The 27237-nt window shown below is 34.0% G+C and overlaps 1 protein-coding gene across 2 annotated transcripts in view; it reads right to left on the minus strand.

The window, feature by feature from the left end:
* Synd (protein kinase C and casein kinase substrate in neurons protein Synd) overlaps positions 1-27237 on the minus strand; it is a 161777-nt gene that overhangs the window by 5759 nt on the left and 128781 nt on the right. For both annotated transcript variants that reach the window (XM_068766939.1, XM_068766938.1), the window contains exons 6-7: positions 2531-2757; positions 2200-2320 (exon numbers count right to left, since the gene is read on the minus strand). In XM_068766939.1, the coding sequence (XP_068623040.1) occupies positions 2200-2320; positions 2531-2757 (348 nt within the window). The remainder of the gene's footprint in view (positions 1-2199; positions 2321-2530; positions 2758-27237) is intronic.

Genomic DNA, 27237 nt, shown 5'->3' on the forward strand with positions numbered 1-27237 from the left:
AATGTTTTAACACTTTCATTACAAAGCCGTGTTCGTTAGACAAGAAGCAGCGGGTTTTGGGACGGTGTGTGGCAGGTATGGCGCTGTGACTGCGCCATGTAACGCCATGCAACACCATGCAGCACTGTGTTCCGAGCGGCGACAAACTCTTTCTTGGACGGTGACAATCATGACTATTTATAATGTAAATGGAGTTGTGTTATTTGCGTACTCATCCGACATCGAAACGATTTCAGAAGTGACTACTTGATCAGGAGACTAATGTGCGAGAGCTACACCTGTACCTCGTTGCTATTTGAATCCGTTGAAATAAATTCGCGGTCACGTTGTAAATCAAAATCAAAATGTCACGTGCTAAAATACAGAGTCACCGACTTACGTCACGGTGTTATCACGCTAAAATATATGATTTCATGTTGTACACAATTTCGACATTGTTCAATGGATTTTAAATTGTTAAACTGGTTGCAATAACTGCACAGACCATGTGGCTATAAGATCTTTGCTTTGATAATAAAGCTAGTGATTTTGATAATGTTAACTAAAAGTTTAAAATACTCGTGTAAATATTGTGTGTTTTAATTTACATTTTTTTATATATTTTGCCTCCTGTAACATCGTGGATGACGGTATGCGAGTGCCGTGATAAGTGCCAACCAGGTGACGGTGCATCGTTCGCTCAGAAATCCGAGTACCCATCACTGTGGGCCCCCAAAAACTGAGGTCCGGCTCTAGGTCATTTTACTAAGTGAATCTAATTTACAATATGCTCAACATACCGGTGATAATTTACGGAGTTGATGCATTATTGAATAGTTGTATACGATTATAAAACATATAAACAAATACCTAAATTTTGAATTGAAAAATTTGTAGTTAATTACGCTGATAAATCGTGTTTTGTGCACTGTGAATAACTTGACATTAATGCGTGCACATGAGTATTTCAATTTATGTAAATTTATTTTATCAAATTTACTTTGCATACCCGGCTTTTCGCTTAGCAGCCATGGTGGAACCTCAACCAAAATCATCGCGGGAACAGGCAGTGTTGTTAATACCAACATTTTTTAATTTTCCAAATTTAAATTCATTTTTATAACTTTTGTCAACCGAATGTGCGTGCCCGTCAATTATTTGACATCGGCTAAGTATCCTCAGTGCCCGTTCCCGATGTGAAACTACAACCGCATTCCACACCTTGGCTTCGTACCGGAATATAAACGGGGTTGGTATAGCATTGGTTCTGCAGGTCGTAGCTACAGACGGAGGGCGCCACTCGCGACTTGCTCTCATCCCCTCCGAGGCAGAGGCAGAAGGAGAGGGCGTCCCAGAAGCGGGAGGGAGAGATCCGTGGCCGGTAAGAGGCGACGCGCTCTACGAGCGTAGATGCTGTCGTCCTGAAGCTCGTGAGATGGGCTTCAAGGCTGTCCTCTGAGGCCTCCTTGCAACGTATTCTAGCGTCAGGCACAGCGTCAACGTTTACTTACAGTACCCACAAATATCCCGGTTAAATTATTTTGCACCAAATTAAATTTAGAACATATTATTTTGGAAATATCACTTATTTATTTTATGCATAAATTCGCTAACTGTTTGGTGTGCATTCTGGGCGGCCCTCTGATCATCATTCTTATTTAACCATAGGTTTTGAATTGATTTTTAAATAAACAAGGGCTTATTAAAATTTAATGAAACGTTTTGGTTTTCAACGCAGTTAATCTCCACAAATTGGCTCAAGTTTTGCGCCAATGTAATTATAATTTAAGACTCGCACCGTATTATCTATTTAAACCATATATCATTTGAAAAGCTTTGTAACAGATTAGTTAATTTTTAATAATAGTTCATTTCATTGAGTTCAAAAACATGTCGACTGAAAAAGTCCAAACCTTCCCCTACAGCTGCATCAAACCGGCATAGAGAAGGAAACTATCGCTAGAAGTAAAACATGCTCTTAATGTCTGCATCGAGTAGCCTCTAGAAGGAGTAACATCTAGAAGTAAAAAGCATTCGAGTTAATACAATGCAAACAACATCGCGGTTACGTAGAAGGCATGGGTGGGCTCGACATGGGCGTATGCTCAGCGGCTATCTAGAAATATTAAAGCTAAAACTTGTATAGGTTGTCTAGATATCTATATCTACGCCGCGGAGTCGCTACGCCCATGGGGTGCGAAGAGGGAGGGCGGGGGTTACCTCGAACTGCGGCCACGCCATCGCCATGTTGACGCCGTGATTGTTCGCCCACCACTTCAGGTCCTTCTGGTGGTCGGCGTTGTTTATCGTGTGATGGAATTCTTCGTAAATCTGTGGTAAACTGTAACAGTACCAAAGTTTCAACATTAAACCGTTATATACTCACGTACAAAAGACGAGGCAAGTAGCTTCCGACAGTTCCTATTCGAAATCATAGACAGAGGCTTATGTCTAGCATTTGACGTCCTATTGCTGAAGTGATGATGATGATGATAATCTTTAATAATATTCATGAACGCAGTACTATGCGAGGAGACAGGATCCGACTTACGTAGGTTCCTGGCTGATGTTGAGGCACTTGTGGAAGCTAAAGAGCACGTCCTTGAAGAAGGTGAGCCGCTGCGCCTCCATCTGCTGGCAGCGGTCGAACACGCCGGTCATGTCCTCGATGTAGCGCGGGTTGTAGCCCGTGATCTCCGCCAGCGCCGACTGGTACTTCTCGCGGGACTTTGACACCTCCTCGCGGCACTTGGCGACGCGTTCCGCCATTTTTTTGACCTGGGGAGTGACCAAAACAAGAAAAAACATTCAATTAACCTCAACTCGTACTCAAGGATTTTTTTCTTAAAATGTAGTGATCCTTGTCTTATTTATTTTATTCCTATAGCTTTTACAGTTTTCATGTTTCGCGGCACGAGCCGACACAAATACTTTGAATTTTCCTTCGGATTAAGCGCAAGTAATTAACATTGTATATTTGTATGTTTTCTACCCGTCTGGCAGATTAATGATGGAGTAGTAAAGGGAACAGCCAAGTGACGTGAAACTACTTCAATAAGAGATTTTTTTTTAATGTGGAAAACAAATCTGTGTCAATGTTTTCGAAAAACGAAGAATAGGCGAATTGAGTTCAAGCAGTCTTCTCAAATGCAGAAGTTAGAGATTTACATTGCACAGGTATTTAATAAGTACTTTTAACCTAAAAAAAATAAGTTTAGAAATAATACCAATAAAAAGTATAATACCTTTAAATTAAAAAGGTGTGAAAAGGTGCGGAACGTTAAAAATCAACGAAATTTTAATCTGACGATTGGATCTCGTGTAAATTTATATAAAAAAATCATTATTAATAATAATACTCGATGTAAGATGTCAATTTTATAATATTACTTATATAATGCTTACATTTCTCGAGGTGGATTGAGAATCCTTTGGACGATATCGTTTTAGGACTAGACGATCCTAGCCATTTATTTACATAGCCGTTACAAAGAGCAGCACAATATAAAAAAAATACAAAAGTAGCGATATCTACATATCCTATTAGCAAAGTACTACAACACGAATATAAATTCAAAATCATATACATAACTAATTACGAGATGAAATTCTGGTATAATTTCATAATAGTATTCAGGATATAACCTTTCAGAAACCTCTCTTACGTATGACTAATGGATACATGTTCCCTCCTGTTCGAACCCCTTTACCCACCTCTAACCTCAATCGTATTACCAACCTACAAAATTTAACGATGAAACTTTAGTAATTAAAAACAAACAACTTTTGCACTATGTAAAAGCAATCTTTATAGATAGATTATGAACTTAGTTTAGATTTCAGAACCAAAAATTTCATTGAGGTCCTCCTTCGCATTGATTGTCGCATGCGCAATTATCAGCGGGCTACTGCTACATAGCGGAAGAATTTAATAACCTTTCAAACTATATATCAAGGAGACAAACATTACCTAAACTATACGTTGACGATGTGTCTTATAATAAATTGTTATTATTTTGAAATAAAAATAAGAAAACAAAATCATAATATAACTAGCTATAGCGCACTATAAAAATATCCCAATAAACAACATCTGTTTAGTTTGTAATTTTAGTTATAATATAATTTTTTATATAGTTCTGTTTTGTTTGTAATTTCATTAACTGCAGTCTAGACATCAGTTAAACACTTTGCCAAAGTTCGAACGAATTGACTGAAATAGTCTTAATTCTCAAGCATATTGATCTACATTAGCAGAAAATAGTGAAAAAGGTTTTCTTACCAGAATCATTTGCTGGTGAAATAAAAAAGAAAAGATTTATTGACAACGATCGTAAAATGTTAAGTCATATATAGAAACATTATGTTAAACATGTGCAAACGTCACCGGGATTCTGAAGTTGTGAAATAGAATTCTAGAAATATCTAAGTTATTAATATGACAGGTGACTGTTATTTTTATTTCAATTTGAATAATTTTCGAGCAGTATGAAGAAAGAGTACGGCGTGGGGATTCTTAATATAATCCGAAAATAATAATGTCAAGCGCTATTTATTCTTTTATATATAAAATAATCTAATAATGTTTATTAGTTCAAAACAACATATATCAAAAGAAATTCTACAGATCTCTGCTTACTCGAGCTGTGGTTGCTTAGCGGCAGAGGACTGAGCCTTCTGATCGTAGGTCGCGAGTTCGATTCTCGGAATACAATCTTATACAATTCACATTTTGTGCATTCATTTTATAGAATTACCATTTCTCACCAACAAGTTTACAGAGGATGGTGTTTTAGATTTCACAAGTCAAAAAAAAAGGGAAAAAAGTGATATAATTAAAAACAAGAATTATTTTTTATTTACATATATCGCAATTCAGTATACAAATTACTGGATAAATTTTAAAATTATAGACTCGTTTCTGCATGATATTTAGCGTTGGCTTTTATTTGTTTTATATCACTTTGACATGCCTCCTTCGAAGGTAGTTGGTTTTGAATGTTAACTAACGCGTAACTCGTTTTTAACTTTGTTATTTGGTTATAACTTCGAAATGAAGTACTTTATTTACGCTCTAAGTTCAAGATAAAATGGAAAATATAATTTTGTATAGTTTAAATATAATGAAGTTGTACAAAATATATTTAGACCTCATTTATATCAAAAGTTAAGTCACCAATTATCAATCTAATTTTAGACATAAGAAATGGGCATCGTTGGACATGGGCCTCTTCCGTAGATATAAGCGACCGGCTGGTAGAGATCAATGTTCAGCATGTTATGACGACCGTAGCAAGCTCCTGTTGTTATTACTCTTGTAAAATAAGTTATAGGCCGGTTAGGTTGATTACATCTTACGCCATTCTTCTTTGCAGGCGCCGCAGTTAATGTTGTTACATAACTGATATTACTTACTTCGACTTTAAGGCGACAGAGTTTAATGTTGTGTAACACATGATTGTGTATTTTTACATTATCCTCTGAAGCGATGAATTGTTATATCTGTAACTATAGCTTTAAAAAGTAGTACTCAATCAATGTATTTCATTAAAGTCGCTATTAAATACCAATGCTACCTTTAATAATCGCGACAAGTGGTTTGTGAACATAAATATTATGGCTGGATCGTCTGCCGCGCGAGACGCTCCGACGCCATGTTTAGCGCCGGAAACAAAGGAAGAACGGTCGCCGGCGTACTTCCGACCGCCGCGGCGCCGGCTACTACTACTGCCATTCGATGACTTCACGTCGCCCCAACCTGACGTGCTTATAGGGATGAGTTCCATATCTACCAAAGTATATGCATATTTATTATATTACACATGGAAGTGTTGTCGGCAAATGAATAAAAACACTACAAGAAACCATATTCCTTTTTGTATTTATATGCAATGAAATACAAGCATGTGAAGGATTATAGTCATATATCTATACTACATCACCACAGTTTATGCAAATATTTGTTAATTTAGCGATTTATTTTCTTTTTTTTTTGAGCAACTGCTTTCCCTGTGGAATAATCTAAAAGATTCACTAGTTTTTTTTATTAGAAAGTCTAAAAATCACTTTTATATAAATAAAAACCATATTGCATACAATCGTCAAATCAAACACTATTTTATATATTTATATATATTTGTAGTATTTATTATGAAATATATTTAAAAATGGGCAGCACTATTAACTTGAATCATACTAGTGCGGTACGAGACTGAATTTTATAATTTAAAGCTTTGACAACACGGTCTCGGTACGCTTCTTAAGCCAGGGAAAATGTATCACAGAGGTAATGACAATTTATAATGACGAATGACGAACTTGTTCAAATTTTTGCCACACGTATATTTTTATATTACTGTCATATTTTGACCAGCGTGACAGCCCTAATAAAAGTCAATATATAGCAGTCACTTAATTTGATTGATTGTGCGTACTCGCGTCGTACCTCCCTCCACCTCCTCTGACAACCTTACGCATAGCATCCCTGCCGCCCCTCGCAATCCTATCGCATTAGTTATTCTCATTTGATAAGATAGCGATCCAATAGTCCCCCCCCCCCCCCCCTTAATGTACTCACAATATTACAGACACCATATAGGACTTCGATTTGTATTCGTATGAAGCGGGACGAATCTTATTAAGTCGCTTCGAAAAGTAATAAGATCAAGAACGTCGATGTTATCGTAGAATTATTTATATTATTTGAGACTTAGGTCACCTTCTCAGATTTCAAATCAGACCAATTATAACCTGCCTGCAGGTCTGTTCAATTCCTAAACCCTTCAACTTCTTAACCAATCCGCTAGATGTCGGTTACGTCTACGGTTCTACTTATTCCTGAGTTGATCTTGAAGAGAAATTCCGAGCATGGCTCTCATGGCTCGTTGAGCGACTGTAAGGTTAACCCGTGACTCGGTAACAGAGAATAATTTTTTTTGGCAAAGCGTTAAAAACTTGACAGGCTCAGGAAAGTCGAAGCGACCTGGATGGAAGAGAGAAGTGATACATTGGAGTGTGAACAACTAAATGGTCGCTTCCACTGATGGGCGAGTCAGCGATCAGGAAAATATATAGGTCTGTGAAGACAAACTCTTCAAAGGATCAGCGTGAACTAAAGAAGCTTATCAAGCAAGCAGCTCTGTTCAGGATAAACCAGAGCTTATCTCTATTCCCGATCCTAGCTAAACTAAACCGGTCACAATATTATTTAGCAAGTGACGAAAGGAACTAATTTTTCAACTGGTGGTAAGTTAAATGTCTTGATCATCGCGATGTGGACCTGAACACCATTACCCCATTATAAATAGACCTGTTTTTCTAACAAAATATATTTTTGATGAAGTGTTTAATGATGGCATATATAAAAAAGGCGTAATTAACTCCTGCGCAATGATATTGCGTTGTTTGGCAAGTTTAAATACCGTTACGTGTTATCTGTGGAATGTTCAAATATGCCCGCTCTTGCGCCGGGGGATTAGGGTCGCCGCCATTAGGCTCAAGGTTTACGGTCGCCTAGAAAAGTGCGCGCGCTACGAGATAAAGAGCTTCACTGTGTCGCAGTAAACACTCCTTATCTTTTTCTTGTAGGCGGAGCTGTCAATTACACGCATACGTAAATTTTACGGATAAATCTAATCCCGATGTTTTTGCCTATACTTTTCGTACTTACTATGTGTCCTTAAGGTAATAATACATAATGTACCAAATGTTATATACTGAAATGAAACCTCTGAATTATTGAACAGATTTAAAAAAAAACTAAGCAAAGCCTGAATAAATGTAACTTTCGTTACATATGTCGAATCATTATAGTATTCTGTCCTAATAAAATCTCTTCGGTTCTATGATAAGTTATGGCACAAAATCAACTCTGTTAGGATACAAATGATTACTCAAGAGGCGAAACAATGGTCCGAATTTAAACTAAAATAAGATCAAGTTTAGCTTCATTAATATAAGAGAGAACGTAAGGCTGCACTTAATCTTTAAGCATTTGGTATACCATGTTGGCAGCTGTCCGTAAAAAATGTACGTTTTAGAGGGAAAAAATAAGGAATTTGTAACAAAGAGGTAACCTTTTAACAATGAGAGAAAATAATCATTAGTGTAATAAATACATAATTATATCTATATATTGGATTGGACGTGTTAATTGATTCTTGTAGAAGAGTGAGAGAGAGAGTTAGACATATTTTGTAAACACCGAGTATTACGAAATTTTCGTAGAGGGTGAACAATCATTTGTAAACCTGTTTAGTATACAAAATGAGGAACCAAAAGGGTGATTTGCTAGTTGCTAAGTCGAAACGTTTGGATTTCTCTAGACACCGTAACGCTGTTAGTTGAATATAATAAAGCTCTTGGAAACTGTCGGATAATGGAAATATGTTGTAATCATAATAATTATGTTAGAGATGTCGGCAAAGCTAACACCACTGTATTGAAGGAAGAAATAATGTATGAGAAATATTTTAGAGCTATACATTCACCCCTTTTAAGCTTTTAATCTTATAAGGAATGGTTCAGTATATGGCTATGTTTTATATATAAATAAAGAAATATATATATATGCTTCACATTAAATCATTTGAAATTTGTCGATCAGGTTGGTTAGTTAACAATTTAAGCTGCAGATGACGTCATGCGACAGCCGTTAGTCAGAGGCATCGTTCAATTTCCTCTACTTCCACCCTACAACCAGCACCCATTTCCAACTCTAACCATTAAGCCAACATAAGGTTATCAACGCGTACTATATTTACTTATTAAAACAATCACATGGGAGTAAGTACTTGAAACTACAAATATATGTAAATAACTTGAAAAACTTTTCCGATTTAATTCATCCTTTTTTTTAAGTTTTTATATACTTGTAGAAGGTTCTTACAGAAAAACAACATATACAATGTGACTTGCATTTGTTATGTCGATAAATAAATCGCAAGGGCAGTCGTTGAGTGTTTGCGGCATCGATCTTAAAGATCCTTGTTTTTTTCATAGTATATTCGATTGTATGGCACCTTTTTCCAAGTTAGAATACTATTAACATCATTTAATTACGCAACAAAAAAATTATAATTTTCTTTTTTATTTATTCAAGATCGAATCGACTATTCACAGATAAGACTGGACGATGTCTTTCGAGTCAGCTAGTACTGAACTATGATTAATAATTTATTATTACAGCTAAATACTGAATGCTGTACTCTGACCTTTCATGTTTCTATGAGATGCAAGATAAGGTGCGTCTCGTCTATTTTAAAGAGGCTGCGAACAATGCAACAGCGGGATCTCTCGTCCGTGCAAGGAAGCGCAGCTAAAAAGGCCTTTTACTACACCTTATTATAACCAACTCCAGTGTTCAAACTGAAAACATACGATATGGTGCCTTGTTTGAATAACATGATGCTTAGATACATAGCTTAAAAAAATAAAGTTGAAGTATAAATCACAGCTACTAAAGTATTTTGTACTTTTACTAGTGACTTGGTCTCATATGCTGTAATGAAGATAATCGATGGACCATCATCGTAGCTACCACAGGACATCTATTACTCAACAGACCTCCCCTATAGTATATATATTTCTAAAAGTGTCGGTCAGATTCCACTTGCAACTAACATCTTCCTACGATCTCATCAATGCTGGACCATACGTGCAATAAAATAAGGAGGGATCGCCAGGCAAGAATAAAAGGTAGGCACACAAAATGTATATTGGACTGATGACATAAACGATAGAGAAACAGGACAGAAGATATGTAGGCATGTAGCCCTTGCGTTTTTACTCTCATATCTAAAAAGTGTACACTGACTAATAGTTTTCATAAAATTACTTATTAAAAATGCTTTTATTTAACATAATTTACGGTGTCGTGGGTATTATAAAGTCAATTATTAATTTCGTGTAGGATTTAAAACAAGAAGCGAGTGTATTAACAATTTTATTCCAACATTAAGAGTTGAGGAGGTTGTAAAGTTTTTATGAACATCTACAAAAACCATGTAATTAGCGAGCTCTGGGTCGGACGCCGGGCTGGCGCGCTGCCAGAGACCTGACCTTCAGCCGCTTCCGAAGGTCGATACACTTCAGAGCTTTTGTTATATTCGAGATACGTCAAAGTGTATATCAGGTGATCGTTTCATATAAAAGAAGTTGAGTTATTCGTAAGTTTTATGGGTCGCGATAGTTGAGACAACTTAGGATCTCAGCTTGAAGAAATAGACGCCGAAGACAGAGTGTCTCCTCTTGTAAAGGTGACTCCGCTGTTGAAATCGCTTTTAACTTCAATGGTTTTAATGTTTTAATCTAAACTTTGATATTTCTAAAAAGGATGCATGATTAGGAAAGAATGTTATAAACATGTTTATATGGTATAACTTTGATTAGTATTATATTGGAAACGGTAGTAAATATTCGCATATATCGAGTCTAAAAAGAGACTATAATAAACAGATGCTTAAAATGTGTATCAATTATTTTTTATGTATGTATTACAAATATTCTGTGTTTTGATTTTTTGTTGTTGTTGTTGAGTCCTAATCATTGTCTGGAAAAAAGAATGTTGTTTGCGATAAGACCTATGTACTGCTTTTCTCTTAACGTATTTCGTAATAGATTATTGTTAATTCCAATTATCCATGGAAACCTTAATAAGTCAATTAGCGCATGTAAATCCACGACTTATGTTAGCAAATTTCGGATCCACAAGCCGTAAATTCGTAGAAGCTATGTATAGCTGATGATGTTTAGTGTTCTTAACCTACAGGTTAAGAACACTAAACATCGAATACACGTTATGGAGTTGACGTTATAAAATACATATTTTTGAAAGGTTTATCAATGTATTGATTTCGTATGAAGTTAATTTCGCTTATAAAAGATACATAAAGATGCATTCGACATTTGCTTGTGATGTGTACATGAATATATTACAGAACCTTCAAAAGGCTATTGTTTCGGAATCACCATTTCTTAAAATTTCAGACACTTGCAGTTTTCGCTAAATAAATGTTTATACGCTCATCGGATTTATTCCATTTTTACATTAATCAAAACAAATATTAACTTTTGTGACCAACTTTGAAGAGTTGACTGGACGCGGTCGCTGCTTTTCATTAAAATAATGAACATTTTTGCCGATGTAGAACAAAGTCGCAGAATAGAGAAGGGGGAAAAAATAGGTTTGGTCTGAAGTTTTGTTTTAAAATAATAAACACACAACGGAGCGAGCCGGGGTTTGCTTTTGTGAACGAGGACAGTGGGACGGCGTAATGTTTTAATTATAAGCAAGTAGACAAGTGAACTATTTATATAATAGTATTTTAATGCTCCGCTGTTTGAACAACTCTTTACTTAGAAGATACGAAACAGTTGGTAGACCAGTTTATTTTTCAAATATGTATTTCTTTATCAATTGCAGCTGTGAATACTTTATAATTTACGTAATTTGCATGTGGCGAAAATCAAACCTATCATCCTGGCTATCTTGTGTCATTAATTGGGACCATCGTTGTTTTGTGCTTGACTGTACATTACTAATAAATTTTATCTATGTCAAGACATTTAAAAATATTGAAAGTATATTTATAATATTAACATTTTAGATATTTTTCGTATAAATAAGCGTTTAAATGTTTTGACGAATTTTTACTTAGTACCGAAATCACTTTTGTAACGTAAATACATCGGAATTCGAATGGGACAATTAGACGAATAATTTCTCTTACTTGTGTACATTCTCCGATAATAATGCCTTTTAATAATATATCTATTTGTAACTTTTTATAGTTATCTCTATTAATTTTTAGACAGAAAATACTTAAGACACAAATATAGACTCCTTTATACAAATATAGATTATTCCAGGTTCTAATGAATGAAATTCAAAATACTAGTATATTGTAGGATGAAGGATATACCGCACAACCAAAAAAACATGTAAGCTGAATGTATTTTTCCCCGCACATTGCCATTTGTCAGGTCGGTGATATCTCGTGTTATTCTGACCAAGTTTCCGATGCTAGATCTGTATCTATTTGATTTCTGTGTTCGACATAAATCTTTCAGAATTTAATTCAAAGAATAGCAATGGGACGGTTTACACCTGGAGCAATATGAGAAGTTGTGGCAACAATATTAGTGATATTGATATATTCTCGTGCTCTCTCGTATCTTTTAAAAGACAATTTCGTTCGAAATTATTGGGTACACATAATTTTTACTTGTTCTGTCATTGTTTGACCATAAATCATTAAATGTTTTTAGTGAGATAGTTATAAGGTAGCAATTGTAACTAATTTTATATATCTATCTATGCTTCTAGTTTCTACTTTCTTACTACTTTTTGTTACTGTTTATCTCCAATAAAGTAAATAAATAAATAAATGGTTTCATATCTTATTGTAGGCTCTATACTAAATACATTTTTGTGGATATTTATATACTTATAGTGTATAAATAGTAGTAATTCCTTCATATAGCTGCGTGGAAGAGATTGCCACAACACCGCCTATTTCAACACTAGCTGCATATATAGTTACAAGCACTATAGTGTCTCTTGAACACTCAGTGATGTATAAATAAAGTGTTTTCCATCTATCTACTTAACAACTGTGAAAGCTTTATAATGAACTTTACTTACGCCTCAGAACTATCACCCACTAAATTTAATTAGTTTTCATATAAAAGTTTTGTAAAAAAAATCCTAGCACTACATTGAAAAGGATAAGTATTACAGCTTGTAAATAAATTGCTCTAATTAATATATTTCGAATATTTGCAAAGAGATAACAAAAAAAATATCTAATTTTTTGTGAGACCTTCTCAAAAGGTCCACTATTGAGTAAGGTCCCTCTCAATTAATGACCTTTTGGCATCTATGAATAAGCCAAAATATTAATAGATGCTATTATGAAATAGTTCTAGTATTTAGAGGTATGTAAGGGTATTGACCGGTGCGTGTTTTGCTACGGTCGAGTTATTGGGTGTGCGTTAGTCGCGGCAGACAGATCAAAGGCTCAGACACACTCATCTCTAGGGGTCGGCGGATGTTTATGGGTACTAAGGTGTTCACCCCAATAGAGATGGGTTTGTTACACCGGCAACATGATTACTTCGGCTATTTAAGCGAATAATGCAGACCCTTATGACTTGTTTTGAGAGACATGAAAATTATATCCAAATGGTGTTTTAAATAGACAAAGTAGCATTTTAACTTTGTAATATTTACGTATTAACCAATGATAAAAATGGAGCGATTTATAGTTTAGTGCTACTGAAACCGCTGTACCACGTCTAAGGAAAGCACGGCGAGGTGGGGGTGGAGAAATAGCATGACAGAACAGAGCGACCGATACTCTCCCTCGTCGCGCCCCGCACATACCTAAGGCGTGTTACAGCTGTTACGGTTGCAATTTAATTGCGCCGTTGTTTTATACTCACAGCCTATATGGGATTGTCACTTGGTATTGACTTTCTGGTTTTTACAGTTTCCATAAGCAGATTTATAATAAATCGGATTTAGTATGACCTTATATACGAATCATTTTTGGTGTCGTTAGCCTTTTTGGCATTTTCTAGTTACGTCAAGCCGTGATAATTTAACCCATAAATGTACATAGTCGCCAAATATAAACACGCCTAGTTTCGAATGAATTTCTAAAACAATTGACAATAAATATAGCTTTAAATAACCTATTTTTGTTGTTTAAATATTTAAACGCTTGTTGCATTTGTTGCATGGTCGAGCCGAGTAATTCATCTACTAATATAGCGAGGTCAAATAAACGATAATATTAGGCTACAAAGTATTGTAGTGCTGTATTTAGTATACAGTGTGAAGGTGCGACACGAGCACTGCCGACAGAGAGGCGTTCGCACGACGAGCTGATAACAGGCGGGACTGATAACGAGCAACTGTGTCACACGGTAGCTTACCTTGTATAGGTGTTACCCTTCTATTTAAACGTAAAAAAAATACTTGCCTTCAAAAATAGTTGTCTTATCATGTTAACATTAATTATATAATAATGACATCATAGCCATAGAGGTAATGTATACTACCAACATATTTACTTGACTTTTTTTTTAATAAAATAAAAATTACTTCATAAATTGCATTTATTTCTCATGGTAGGCCGTTTGTGCGCGACTAAAGTAAGTGATCCATGTATTGCATGTATGTGTGCACATATATCCCGAAATAAGATAATTTCGGTTTTCGGTTTACATGACCACTCAATTCCTGCATTATAGATAAGACTATTTTATCTGCAAAAGACATCTATTGGAAATCTATGAAATCTCTGTGATCCATGTCCAACAGTCAACATCCTGCAGCTAAAATGATGACGATGATATCTTTACTGTCCCTTGTGGTAGAGAAAACCAAGTCCAGGGTCATTTAATTCTGATTTAAGTAGAATTAGAGCAAGCCTCTCTCTTCTTCGATCTTCTTTTCAGCTGATGAATTCCACTGCAAGACATAGACTTCGTCACAATGACCGGTCTTAAGCTGCACGTATCCAGCTATATCCCGCGACTTTATTTTGTTATCACCGTTGGATTCGTTGTAAAAGCGCGCTTTTTTTGATGTATATCACTTGTATTTAACTAAACTTAATACCACTTTTACTATTTTTTCAAGCTTTACGTAACGATCTCGGGCACGTGGGAGCGTGTGCTACTCAGGAGCGCACGGCGGACTGGGGGTTAGGTTAGGTTAGGTTAGGTTAACAATGTCGTCGGTCCACCAAGGCGGTAGCTACTTGAGTTTTCGGCCACGGCGCTCATCGGTTACACGAGCGGTGTGCCTCACCAATTGCCCCTTCAAATTAGCAATCCTTTGAGCTACGTGAACGACCTTAGTTCTTTTGCAGATCTCTTCATTGCTGATTCGATGTCGCAGTGAAACTCCGGGCATAGCTCTCTGGGTTACTTAGAGCCTACCTTATGTAATATCTACAAAACAGCTTCTCATAAACACAAGATTGCCATATAAATAAGTTTGTCCCCTTTTTCTTATATCGCTTAATAGTTGTTTCAAAGTAACTTGCAGTAATTTCTAGAATTTTATTTCATCAAGGTATTTCATAAAACGAACGAACAGAGCTATAGCTAGTAAATGAATTAACCACATAATCAGGACATTGTTTAAGAGGCCGTAATTAATATTAGTGACTCGTACCAAGCGTTGGTATTTAGCCAACGCCGCTTCTACATACAAATAAGTTGTACAGTCACAGACTTCCATTTTGGTCTGATCACTTTAAGGCTCTATGACGCAAAACATATATAATAACATATGATAAGTATTTTAATATGATTGCCGCCCTAGCTATAATTATACTAACCCACATCTAAACGTTAATTACTGAATTAAACTGAAAACAATATTAAACTGATTTTTTAATAATAAGAAAACACTCGAACAATCTATTGTATGTTAAATTAATTATAGTCAAGATTGTATATACTTTCGTTACAGTGTTATTATAAAAAAAAAAATCAAGTGGTTTAAATAGAAAGGGGTTGGATAAGACAATATCGAAACAAATTAAATTACTTAAATCAACTTACATCTGGAGTAATGTAACTTAAACTGTCAAGTATGCCTATGTTTCAAAGTATGTGATAGCGCAACTTTGATACCGGAGTATGTGCATTTTAATGCATGTTAAATATGTGCCAAGACGCTCTTGTTAACTCAAACAGCTATGACTACACGGGGCGTGGCGCATTGCACCAAGATGCTGATAGTGAATTAATGATACGACAAATATTATTTTGATAAAAATATTATAAAACTTAATATAAATATTACTACGTCTCATATACGTTTACAGTGACCACAGAAACGCTATTTCGAGATGACAATTTTGTACATGAAATAAGTAATTTTATTCATTAATGTCGACTTCATTTATTTTAGGTAACTTTAAGTATTTAGCAAGAAAGAGAAAGAAAGACAGACCAAATATACGATGATCTATCGCGGATGACACATCAGCACCACATAGTAGGAAAAGTCTGGCTGCCAAAAAGCAGTGACTTGAAAGGAGAACTATTTATTAGCAGTGGTAGTGAGTAGAATTTTGCCTGGAAATTCTTTAACGTAAATGTAAGAAAGTCAGAAATAAAGAATAACAAACAAAACAGAACAACAGAATTCATGTACCGTGATGTTCAATGTTCCTCGTTCAACGGCATGCGGATCTAAAAACTGCAAGCAAAAATGTGTTTGGAAAGGTTATCTCTATATCTATTTGCATATTACATATTGTCATTAAACTTTCATATTCTCTTTTATTTCTTATATTCAATTTTGTATTGCAAAATAAATAATTGACCTTTTAATGTCCTTTCTTTACCACCATGCTATCTATACGGGCTTGAAGTATTAACACAAGTCTTACCTAACCGACTTTTTTATGATCTTTATTAAAACAATTGTGAGCATTATGTTTTGGGCATCGAATCCAAGTTCTCCAAATATAAATCGCAGTGTTTACTAAGCTATCACTAACATGCACCTATTTATAAAACTTATCATCAGTTAGTTCGCGAATCACGAGTTCGATGTAGATTTTAAAGGCGTAAGAGTGTCCTTCATTACAAGACTTTTAGTGTTACCACAGTCCCTTAAAACAATTTTCAAATAATGTTTAAAGATATTAATTATATATCCGACAGAAGCCGTACTAAAAGTCAATACTAATACTCAAGTTTCTAACGAACCGTAATCGTGAATATATACTGAAATACAATGGTAATAGAGTTAATAATCGTTTAATACAGTTAAAGTGCTCCATTACCAAACGGCATCAGCTGACACGAATACACACCGCTGCAATGGCCACCGTGACCCTCACCTCCGATGCGGGTAATTGGAAGTTTCTCCACAGACAATCTCACGGTTCACTTTGTCATGAGTAATAGAAAAATTATAAACAGATATTCCAGTGCAATTAAAGATTTAATGTCGTAATTGTGATAACACAACGCTGTTATATTCGCGTGTTTCATTGCGCAAATACATTTTCATTTGACACCGTTGTCATTGGGCGATAGGTATAATGTTCCGATGCTGTAATAAAATGTGTAATAATTATTTTGCGTGGTCGTTAGCTTTTATTATCGCCTCTTGTTCAATGTTAGTCACATTTATTGCATTTTAATCGATATATTACCAGCCTATTAATATTACGTCACCTGTACTCGTAGTGTTGTAATGTAATCTACCTGTCGTTTAGTTTTAGAGCTGGGCTAAGTATTATTAGTATAATTTTTTTTAATTAACAACTATATGTATTTTTGTTTGTATAAATGTATTTTGTTGTCTATATGTGCACGCTATATATATGTTACATAATATAAATATATAAACCATAATCTTTGATCCCTGTCTAGTAATGTTTTTATTTATTTTGTCATTGTTTGACTATAAATCATTAAATGTTCTCAGTGAGATAGTTATAAGGTAACAACTGCAACTAATTTTATATTTCTAAGCTTCTAAGTTTGTACTTTCTTACTGCCTTTTGTTACTGTTTATCTCCAATAAAGTAAATAAATAAGTACGTTAATCACCCGTTATTTATCCTTTTACTGTGTCCATGGTATGGTTGTCTGGAAGAAATAGCACAGTGTGATAAGACCGCACATTGTATTTTTTTCTCAATATTCATTTATGAATATGTTTTATAACTTAGTTTGAGTTCGTCGAAAATCTCGGCTTGTAAATCACAAATTTCGTTCAATATTTGAAGGCCGCTGAACTATGCTTCTATATGAATCTATGTTTTGACTCAAGTATGCCACTAAATAGGCGCTTGGCATTCCGATTCGAAGATGCTCGAGATAGTCAAACCTCAATTCGATCGACTGTTAAAGTCGGGACTAAGACAGTCATATTATCCAAGAATTATTGTTTCCTAGATGTACCGATTTGCTTACGTTTATTGTTTATAATAGCACCACAAAATTTAATCTATAAGTAATTGTTTAAAAGTAACTAATGAGAGTGGAGGTATATAAATAAGTACTTTGTTTGGGGATATAGGCACAAAGAAAAAGACGTCGATTGAACTGCCGGAGCGTTCGAATCTGAGATCTCTTAGATTAATTAGCGAATAAAATCTATCCCGAAACTAAATTATATAGTTTTTTTTTTATTTAATGGAATCAAGCGTTATTTTGTGGAAGTCCATCCTAAGTAAGAAAAGGACCAATATTTAGCCAGTGTCTTCAGAGTTAGAGTGTATCTCTGTGTTTGGCACTAATCGGTGTAACATAACTCCTGAAGATGCCCCGTGGAGGGATGAAATACGTGTTGAGTGATTTAACGGTGGCGGTTGTGTAGTTCGCATTGTTTACCGCATGCGCAACTTGTTGGCGGTGCACTTTGTTGCACGACTACCACTGCATGTGCGGAAGTGGCTAAATATGGGTCCTTTTCTTACTTAAGTTATGCTGTGCTGTTATATAATTACATCCTTTACTAACCTATGCTGTTATATAATTACATCCTAATTATAAAATTTATTTTAGTGATTCTGAGAAAGTTCTTTTCGCCTACTTTTTAAGGAGCCTATGTTATCTCTGATACACATATTTTACATAAATGTGGACACGTCGATAACTCAATTAATGATTATACGTAACAATCCTTAACTATTCTCATAGGCCTTTACTGCTTGATTGAATTTCTTTATGTTTTTTTTTCATCATTACCCAATTCCAGGGATTTATATAATTATATAAACAAAATATAGCTAGCATTCTATTGACTTTCATTCGTATGTAACAAATACTTGACATAAACTCGCTAGGGTGTATTTTTATTCCAAAATATTTTTTTCCCGTTTACTGAGCACAGACAGCTGGGAGATGTCTGCCGCTATTTGATACGGATCTTATTTATTCTCCCAACTGCGTGTCACGACAGCGATTTTTTATCATTTACAATTTTACTTATTGGTAAATACCGCTAAAATTTATGCATATAAACAATATAATTTAAAACCTTTAGTCAATTACACATTAATTATTATTTTATTTCAATTAGGTCACAAACTTTCATTTGAATTTTAATAGCATTCGCGGAAAGAATCTATAGTCATAATTTTGCATCAACTCCTATACCACTGAAATAGTGCCAAATAATTTCTATGTTTTGTGTTTTGCAATGAAAAAACCAGGTATATAATGTTTCATATGGAATAAGAAAATAAATTCGTTCCAAAACGTTCTACTATCATCTTGATTTCAATGAATGTACTTTAACTACAGATATCTTGTAAGGTCCATACCAAGCGTCTTGTGCTCCTAGAGTCGGGAATTCAATTCAAGCTCAGCGAATCGAAACTTTGATATTATGTGTCGACCAACAACCTCTAGTCTACATTTCTAAAGACGCAATTGTATTTTCGTTGTCCTGAAATTTCTCCAGCTTTGTCATCCTATAAACAGAAATACATTCTTGTATGCCCACTGTTTACGGATATAGGGTGACCATGTCTTTATAAGTATAATCTATACTATTGTCAAAGCAAGTTGTGTATTAAAGGAATGCGGTGTTTGGTTAAGAAATAATAAAAACACATTATTAACAATGCTGACATAAATATCGATAGCAAATATTTTACGGTGTATTCTAGAATAGTGTGTTTCTTGTAAGCAATTTATTGAAGAATGAATCTTATTGCATTTACATATTGTTTATTTTAACAATAATACTTTTATTCTTTTTTTTTAAAAGGCTCCCGTTATTGGGAGCCTCTCGTACCCCTTATCTGGTGTGGGACAGGGACTTTTTGTTTACATTTATTTTATTTTTTCACATACTTTTTTTATTTATATTTTCTTTCTCTTCTTTCATACTTCATATTATCTGTCGTTCATTTCTTTCTTTCCACAATTCCACTATCTTTCTCTTTCTCTCTGTATCGCCTTTCATTCATTTCATGATGATATTTTTACATTTTCTTATATTCTATATCACATTACTTTATTTTGCTTTTATTTTATGTTTGTGTTATTTGTTTACAATTTTTTACTTTTTTAGTCTTTATTTTTATCTATTGCTAATACTTTTATTCTTAAAGTAAACATGACTATATAAAAAAAAGTTAAATGATAAATGATTAAAGCGAAGAATCTCGTGATCGCATGTACTCTTGGATTATTACAAGACTCAAGAACATCTCGATACGAAAGACACTTGACAACAATGGCGGACCCGACCGCTGGTTGTGTGACAACATAAAAATACCTCCCCGAGGTCCACAGAGTGGAGTTTAGAGAGGTAGTCAAGAGGCTGCCAGGCGTGAATACCTATTTAAACTGCTGTACAGTCACGTTGTATAAGAGATTTTTATAAGAATTTATTTATCGGTGTTCATTATTTTGTTTTAGACATGATATACACTTGTATGATACTTCATAATATGAAATTTGAACATGGATTCAACGTGGTTACCAGATCACGCAACTCTGGGCATTGAAAGAATACGAAAAAAAAAATGGTATAAATTTTATTTAGCAATAAGTTTTATTGTATTATTTTATTATAAATTCTACTCAGATTTAGCTTATTGTTTTTGCCTGAAAACAGATACTTGTAATCTATTCGAAAGTGAAACCAGAGTCAACGGGAAAACGCGACGACCAGACAGTAAATAATGTTTGCGATTTACGAGTGAATGCTTCAGGAGAAAAAATTTAATGTATTTCTATTCAGACATTTTTTAATCTAAAAATGTTTTAATTTCCCAAAGGTCAAATATTAAATTATGCATATTTACACGAGTTTGTATGTTTGTATGTATGTGCATATATATATATATATATATATATATATATATATATATATATATACACATACATACAAACATACAAACTATATATGTGTACTCAAACACATACATAAAGAACAAGACACTTAAAGACAAACTATTTGTGTCTTTATTTATGCAGTATAGATTCATCATTATAACAAGTATGTAATCACAGATATATAAGTACATGTTATTACACGACGTGGTACGTGTGTATTACACGACACAATGTGTGTTATTATATTAACATATAGTATATATTACATCGTACATATGTATATGAACTATACATAGCGATGCAAGACAGACAGCTTGCTATTGAACATTGTTTATTCTGAATGTAACTTGATTTAAGGCATGCGCACATTGCGAGATAATCAAAGAGTTATTGGAAATAAATTATTAATTGAATGGAAATATTTATCTTAAATTTACATTACACACCTTAAATACAGAACATTTATTGCTGTATACCATGCTATATCATGGTGTTTAAAATACAAAGTTACATAGATGCATAACGTCTATAATGCAAAAAGTTAGATAGGTAAGTAACATTGGGTTATATTAAACGTCTTATTATTTTTTGAACTAAAATGCACTGTTGACTGCATAATATCTAAGACGATGCGAAGTTACGGACGATTTTAAAGATTAATAAATTCTGTACAACAATGTTGGTAATTTTCTTTGACGTCCACTGTCGCATATATATCCTCTCATAGATTTCCCACAGGGACGGTAGGAAACAGTCTGCATCTACTCGTAGTGTCTTCCTAGCAACATAGTCTGTTAAACGAAAAAGATCTCTTTTGCCTCGAACTCAACGACTTACTGATAAAAAAATATATAAAATTTTCAAATTCAATCGAATATTTGCCTCAAAATTACTCATCTCTAAAAGCAAGATAATCTATCTATAAACAAATATAATTTGTACCAAAATATACTTGTGCGATAAACACACTATTAACAAGTTGTTTTAACGGCTTCCCATTTAAATACACTATCATTTTTACGATTCAGTGTTAATTAAAAATTAAATGCGTCTTTATTAAAAAATATATTACTGTAGACAAACCAAGGTGACGATAAGTAGGCCTGTGTTGATACAAGCTTACAACACACTGTATCTAATTATATACATAAATGTACACCTGTACAGAGCACTGCATAGTAAACATTATTATTCATTAAAACTGTTCTAAATAACCATTTCGTAAAACATTAACATACGAGTACGAACAACGTCATCCTGGAGTTTTCGAAATATCATATCTACATGTTAGGGTGACCAAGAGTTAAGAAGTCAAAGTCTAGAAAGTTCTCTATGAAAAGAATTAACACCAACTAGATTATTATTATATTTATGAATAATTAAAAGTAACAGGTTCAACCATGCTATGAAAAAAGAAGACAACAAACGTCGAGATATATTTTCTATTGTTTTCTAATAAATATATGATACAAGTGAAAAAAAATTGTTTTTCGTTATACAATTTAGGTACTACCAACTTATAGACATGAAATCTATAAATTGACAGTACCTATAAGCAAAATGTATTTATTGCTTGTATTAAGAGATTTGGCTATTCCGTAAGGGTTTCTGCGAAACTATCATCATGTGTGTGCGTGCTGCTATATATCATCGTAGCTTGATGATATTCAACCAATAGAACAGAGCCAATTTGAAACAGTGATTTGATAGGTTTATTAGATCAATTTATAGTTTATTGCATTATATATATATATACGGAAAAGCAGGTTTTCAGGTTGCCTCTCAACAAAAGCAAATTTGATTTGATTTGATATGGACTTGATTTGTTGAGCAGATTTAATCTGGACTTGACGAAAACAATATAATCCTGATATTTGAACAGCGTAGCATGGTCACCGTATTAGATTCGTAGTTTAGTTACAATCACAAAACGGCATATTTCCAAATCAACTGGTAAATATTCCCGATTTAATATTCACAGATTGGTAGTAATGTGTCGGTTTACGACAGCGCGTGGCCGCTGGTCCGCTCGCAAATTCGATTTCATGCAGATTAAAGGATAACCAGTCGGAGGATTTGCGAGGGCCACGTTCAAATGGGCAACGTGCAGCCAGTGTGTGTTGAACATTTGGAATGCCAACAACGCCAATTACACCAACTATATACTTCAATATATACTACAGGTTGATTGGTTATAGATGTAAAACTTTAATGCTTTTACATCTATTTCCAATAGCTATAGTATTATATCTCTAGCAGTGCAAAGTCTGCCTAGTACCAATTTGAATTTTGAAAACACTTTTTCTTTTCTCATTACATTGTTTATTACTTCAGTAACTATTTATTTTTGAATAGGGTATAATAAACTGCTATCTCAAGCCTTTAGTGACCTGTTATGCGAGATTTTATATGACAAAACCTTTTTTAGTACTGCACTGCTAGCGCCTACTGCTACTCCCCTAAATTCTCCTCACTAATCCATTACTTAGGTAACGCCATACAATTTTTTCCAATTTGAAATCGCCAGATGAATACTATATAACAAGAACAATAAGCTTTAAAGTTCAAACTAATTAATACAAATCTAGAAACGGTTTAATTTTGTCAACGACAATTCTATGTTAAATTGGATTTTATTTCAAAATCCTGTACTAATTGCGTGTTTATCCAGGACATCTATGGACAAAAGACGGCACATTCCTTTACCTTCGTATCAATCTTCTTTTTTAACGCTCTCTTTGATAGTATCACATAGTACTTGTTATCAGTCTAGAATTTTTAGGACTATTAACCTATAATAGGTATATACACATCGATACCAAAGTCGTATTTTTTAATATACGATTTTAAATTGTTTTAAGGTAATGAAACATTGAAATTCATTGATTATAAGTAAATAAATTAGAAATTATGCAGTAAATTAGATTAGTTATAGCTCAGCGGTGGAAATGAATAAACACAACCATTATTACTTCAGTAAACAATATTCTGTATTATCACGCAAGGCGTATGAACATTAAAATGAATCGTGAGCGTCGTTGAAAATGACTAAAACGACACAGTGCAATGATTATCTTTCACGTTTTCGTGGTATGGAATTTATTTGTACTACTGTCTTTACTAACTTGTTGTTATGATGTCTCAAACTAAAGTTAATATTCGTCCTGACAACTTAATTGTAACAGCCTTTAAAAAAGTATGACATTGGTGGCTTGTAATTTTATTCAGATGCACCTATGTACAGAAGAAGCAAAGTTGTACAAAATCATTTGGTGATTAGAAATAGACATATTTTTTTTATATAAATAGTATATGTAATTCAATAAAAATTATAGGATATATCTTTATATAAAACACCTGATTGTATTGTAATATTAATAGCAATATTTTCTAGACAGAGTAGTGACAGTCCAACAAAACTGAAAGATTTGCATTTTTGGAATTTTTCATATTAAAACGATCTGTCAATATGAATGTTTATTTGAGGTTTCATATTAATCTGTCTTATTAATGCGAATATTCGATACAAAATGGCTGCCATCATGAAGTCCAGCTCGCCGCGTCGTCATAAGAAATTTTACGGTTGATATAGTAAGTGCGTAATACGGAGAACTACACTCTGAGGAGACTCATATATTTAGAAATCGCTGCATAAATTGTGTACTTTAATATTTACCAACCTCTCTGTCGCTAGACTGTTTACTTTATTAACTAAACTTAGAAGGACACAAATTAATTTAATATTACTTGTTTACCGAGACAAAGAGTCACACGTGGCCCTTTGAATACTTTCAACGGCTACTTTCGCAAGAAAGTAGAGTGAGAACACAAGATTTATTTTTATTTAATAATAAAAGTGAAAAAAAAAATTTCAATTTTGTAACTAACAGGTTACAGGTAGTTTGAAAACGGTAAGTAAAACTATCCATGAATATGCAAAAAAAAAACGTACACCTTAAACGACAATTTATAAGAAACATCCTGTAGATATTTTGAATTAAATAAAACTTTCATATTAAATTATTATATAATTTTTTTGACATTTCTTTAGGAAAAGTAAAAAATTATGTACCCATAATTACATTTATTTCCATAATAATGTATTTATAAATGTGAGTCTAAATTTTAGAAAAAACAAGGTTATATAAACATAATTTTATTGAATTTTTCTTATTTTGGCCGATCTTTGACCTTTAAACCGATAGATGCCCATTGTATGACATATTTGAAAAAGATATTTATGGGGATATACCACAATCGCCTTTTGACCGGCGGGTTAGCGAACAGTGTGGTAGTATGGCAGGCATAGGATGCTGCCGTTCATCATCTGGAAATTTATTTGTGAGCGGTGGTAATCCTATATAATTAATGCACGAAGTGTGAATTATACAAGATTGCATTTCTGGAAACGAACTCGCGACCTAAGATCGCATGTCTTTTTCCTCTATCGCTGGGCTTCCATTGCTTTAAGTAATGACGGCTGACGAGGGGCCGCGACCGCAAACCCAGTTTTTTTTTAAAAAAAATGACAGAATAAGCTTTGAGAATATTTTTATCCTATTACAATGAATTGACAGTATAGGTTATAAATTAAATATCATCTCATTGTTTTTAGTTGGGACAGTGTTAGTGTTTCAGGTTAAACAGTGTAAAATATAGGCTATATTTTCAGAGTTACTTGATTATTTTATTCCTTATAAATTATGAGAAATTCTCTTATAAACAAATGCCTGTTTTTGTTGTGAAGTGTAATTTGAAATGAAAAAGGTACCGAAGGCATCACTTCGACCCATAGCAATTATAGCTTCTCCATTACGTCACAATTACAATAACCATTAGGTTTAACGAGGTCCGAAACGAGGTAGAGGGCAGCTTGACATTAAAAGGTACTAATGTTTATTAGATTTAAACTACAACTTTTCTTTCGGCGTGGGTAGCCCTTCCATTCGGTGAACCGATGACATAATCATGGTCGTGGGAAGTTCTTGGGGAGGGCAGCGCAAGACCAGTTGTTCTGATAATCTTTAGGAAAGGAAGGCTTACGTATCGCAGTAGGCTATCGGCTAATATGATGATGACGATCAGACCACGAAAAGTCTATTAAAACATAAATTCAGTTTAGTACGACTAATGTAATTTATGTAAATAAAAGTATATGATTGCGGTACACGTCTATCGGCTGACATAAAGAAGAAGACTTCATTGCAGTCTTCTAAGTATATTATTTTATAAAACCTCTTCTAAACCTTTACGGAAATTTAATTTTCAATTATTATAAGTCATTTAAGAGAAAATCGATGAAGCGGGCCCCGGGTGCGGAGGTGCGTAGGCGCGTGGGCGCTTAGACGTCATGGCTTCCGATTATACTATTTCGGGAGCGTTTCAAAGTGCTTTCGTTTACGCATTGCCCAACATGAAACGGAACTTTCGAGAATCTCCGCGTACAGGTGCGAACAGTGAGAGGTTTACGACTTTTTTTTCCTCAACTCGTGTATAATTTTAGCTACAATCAATAACTGGAAGTCCTCGATCGAACACAAAACATTCATCGCTATTTAACTCTAGGAAATGGTGAAAAGGTTTTGCTTATAAATAAAAGAAATATACATCGTCGTCGTGAACTATTTCAGATTTCGACATTTTAAATAAATTGTTAAACAAATTCACGCATAAATAAAGTACGTGACTATGGATACTGCGGTGGTTTGTGGTCGTTACGAAATATATATATACGAGTATGTGTATATTACAAATATTTGATAATTCTTTTTTCAAAATCTTGATCCGTTTCCGGGGGCGATCTCCTGCAACCCAAGCCGTGAACAGCGTGGGCGATCCGAGGCAAGATACGTATCCTTCCACAGATTGCCGAGTGATCGGTGCTGCCATCTCAAGCCATGCACACAATGCAATATATACATATACATGTAGAGCTCCCGCCTTTATTTTTTTAGTAAATTCACGGACTCTTCTGTACCGTGAACTCATTTCCGATGAAGCTGTAAAAGTCTTCCGGCTTACAGCAAAACGTATATATATATATATATATATATATATATATATATATATATATATATATATATATAGATCATGATACATGTGATATTACTGTGATATCGATTATATAAGTGGTAGAAGACGAAAAGGAAGTATAGTTTCATTTGCATAGTTTCATTTATACATAAAACTATCATCTAAATAAATTACAAAAAAAAAAACATTTTTGGGTTATTCGAGGTGAATATATTTGAAGTCTCAGCATGAATCTACAGGCCATGGTAACTACTTGTTAACAACATCGACAATTTAGTTAATATATATTGTTATTAACAATGACTTTAAAACCATACTTATAATAATTCACATAACATCAACAAAAGCTAATATAATAAAGGCTAACAAATATTCTTCACTAATGTCATA

The sequence above is a fragment of the Battus philenor genome, unplaced genomic scaffold (assembly GCF_028537555.1).
Source record: "Battus philenor isolate CCGP_79_NKW_IND1 unplaced genomic scaffold, ilBatPhil1.0.hap1 SCAF_22, whole genome shotgun sequence".
Taxonomy (NCBI): Eukaryota; Metazoa; Arthropoda; class Insecta; order Lepidoptera; family Papilionidae; genus Battus; species Battus philenor.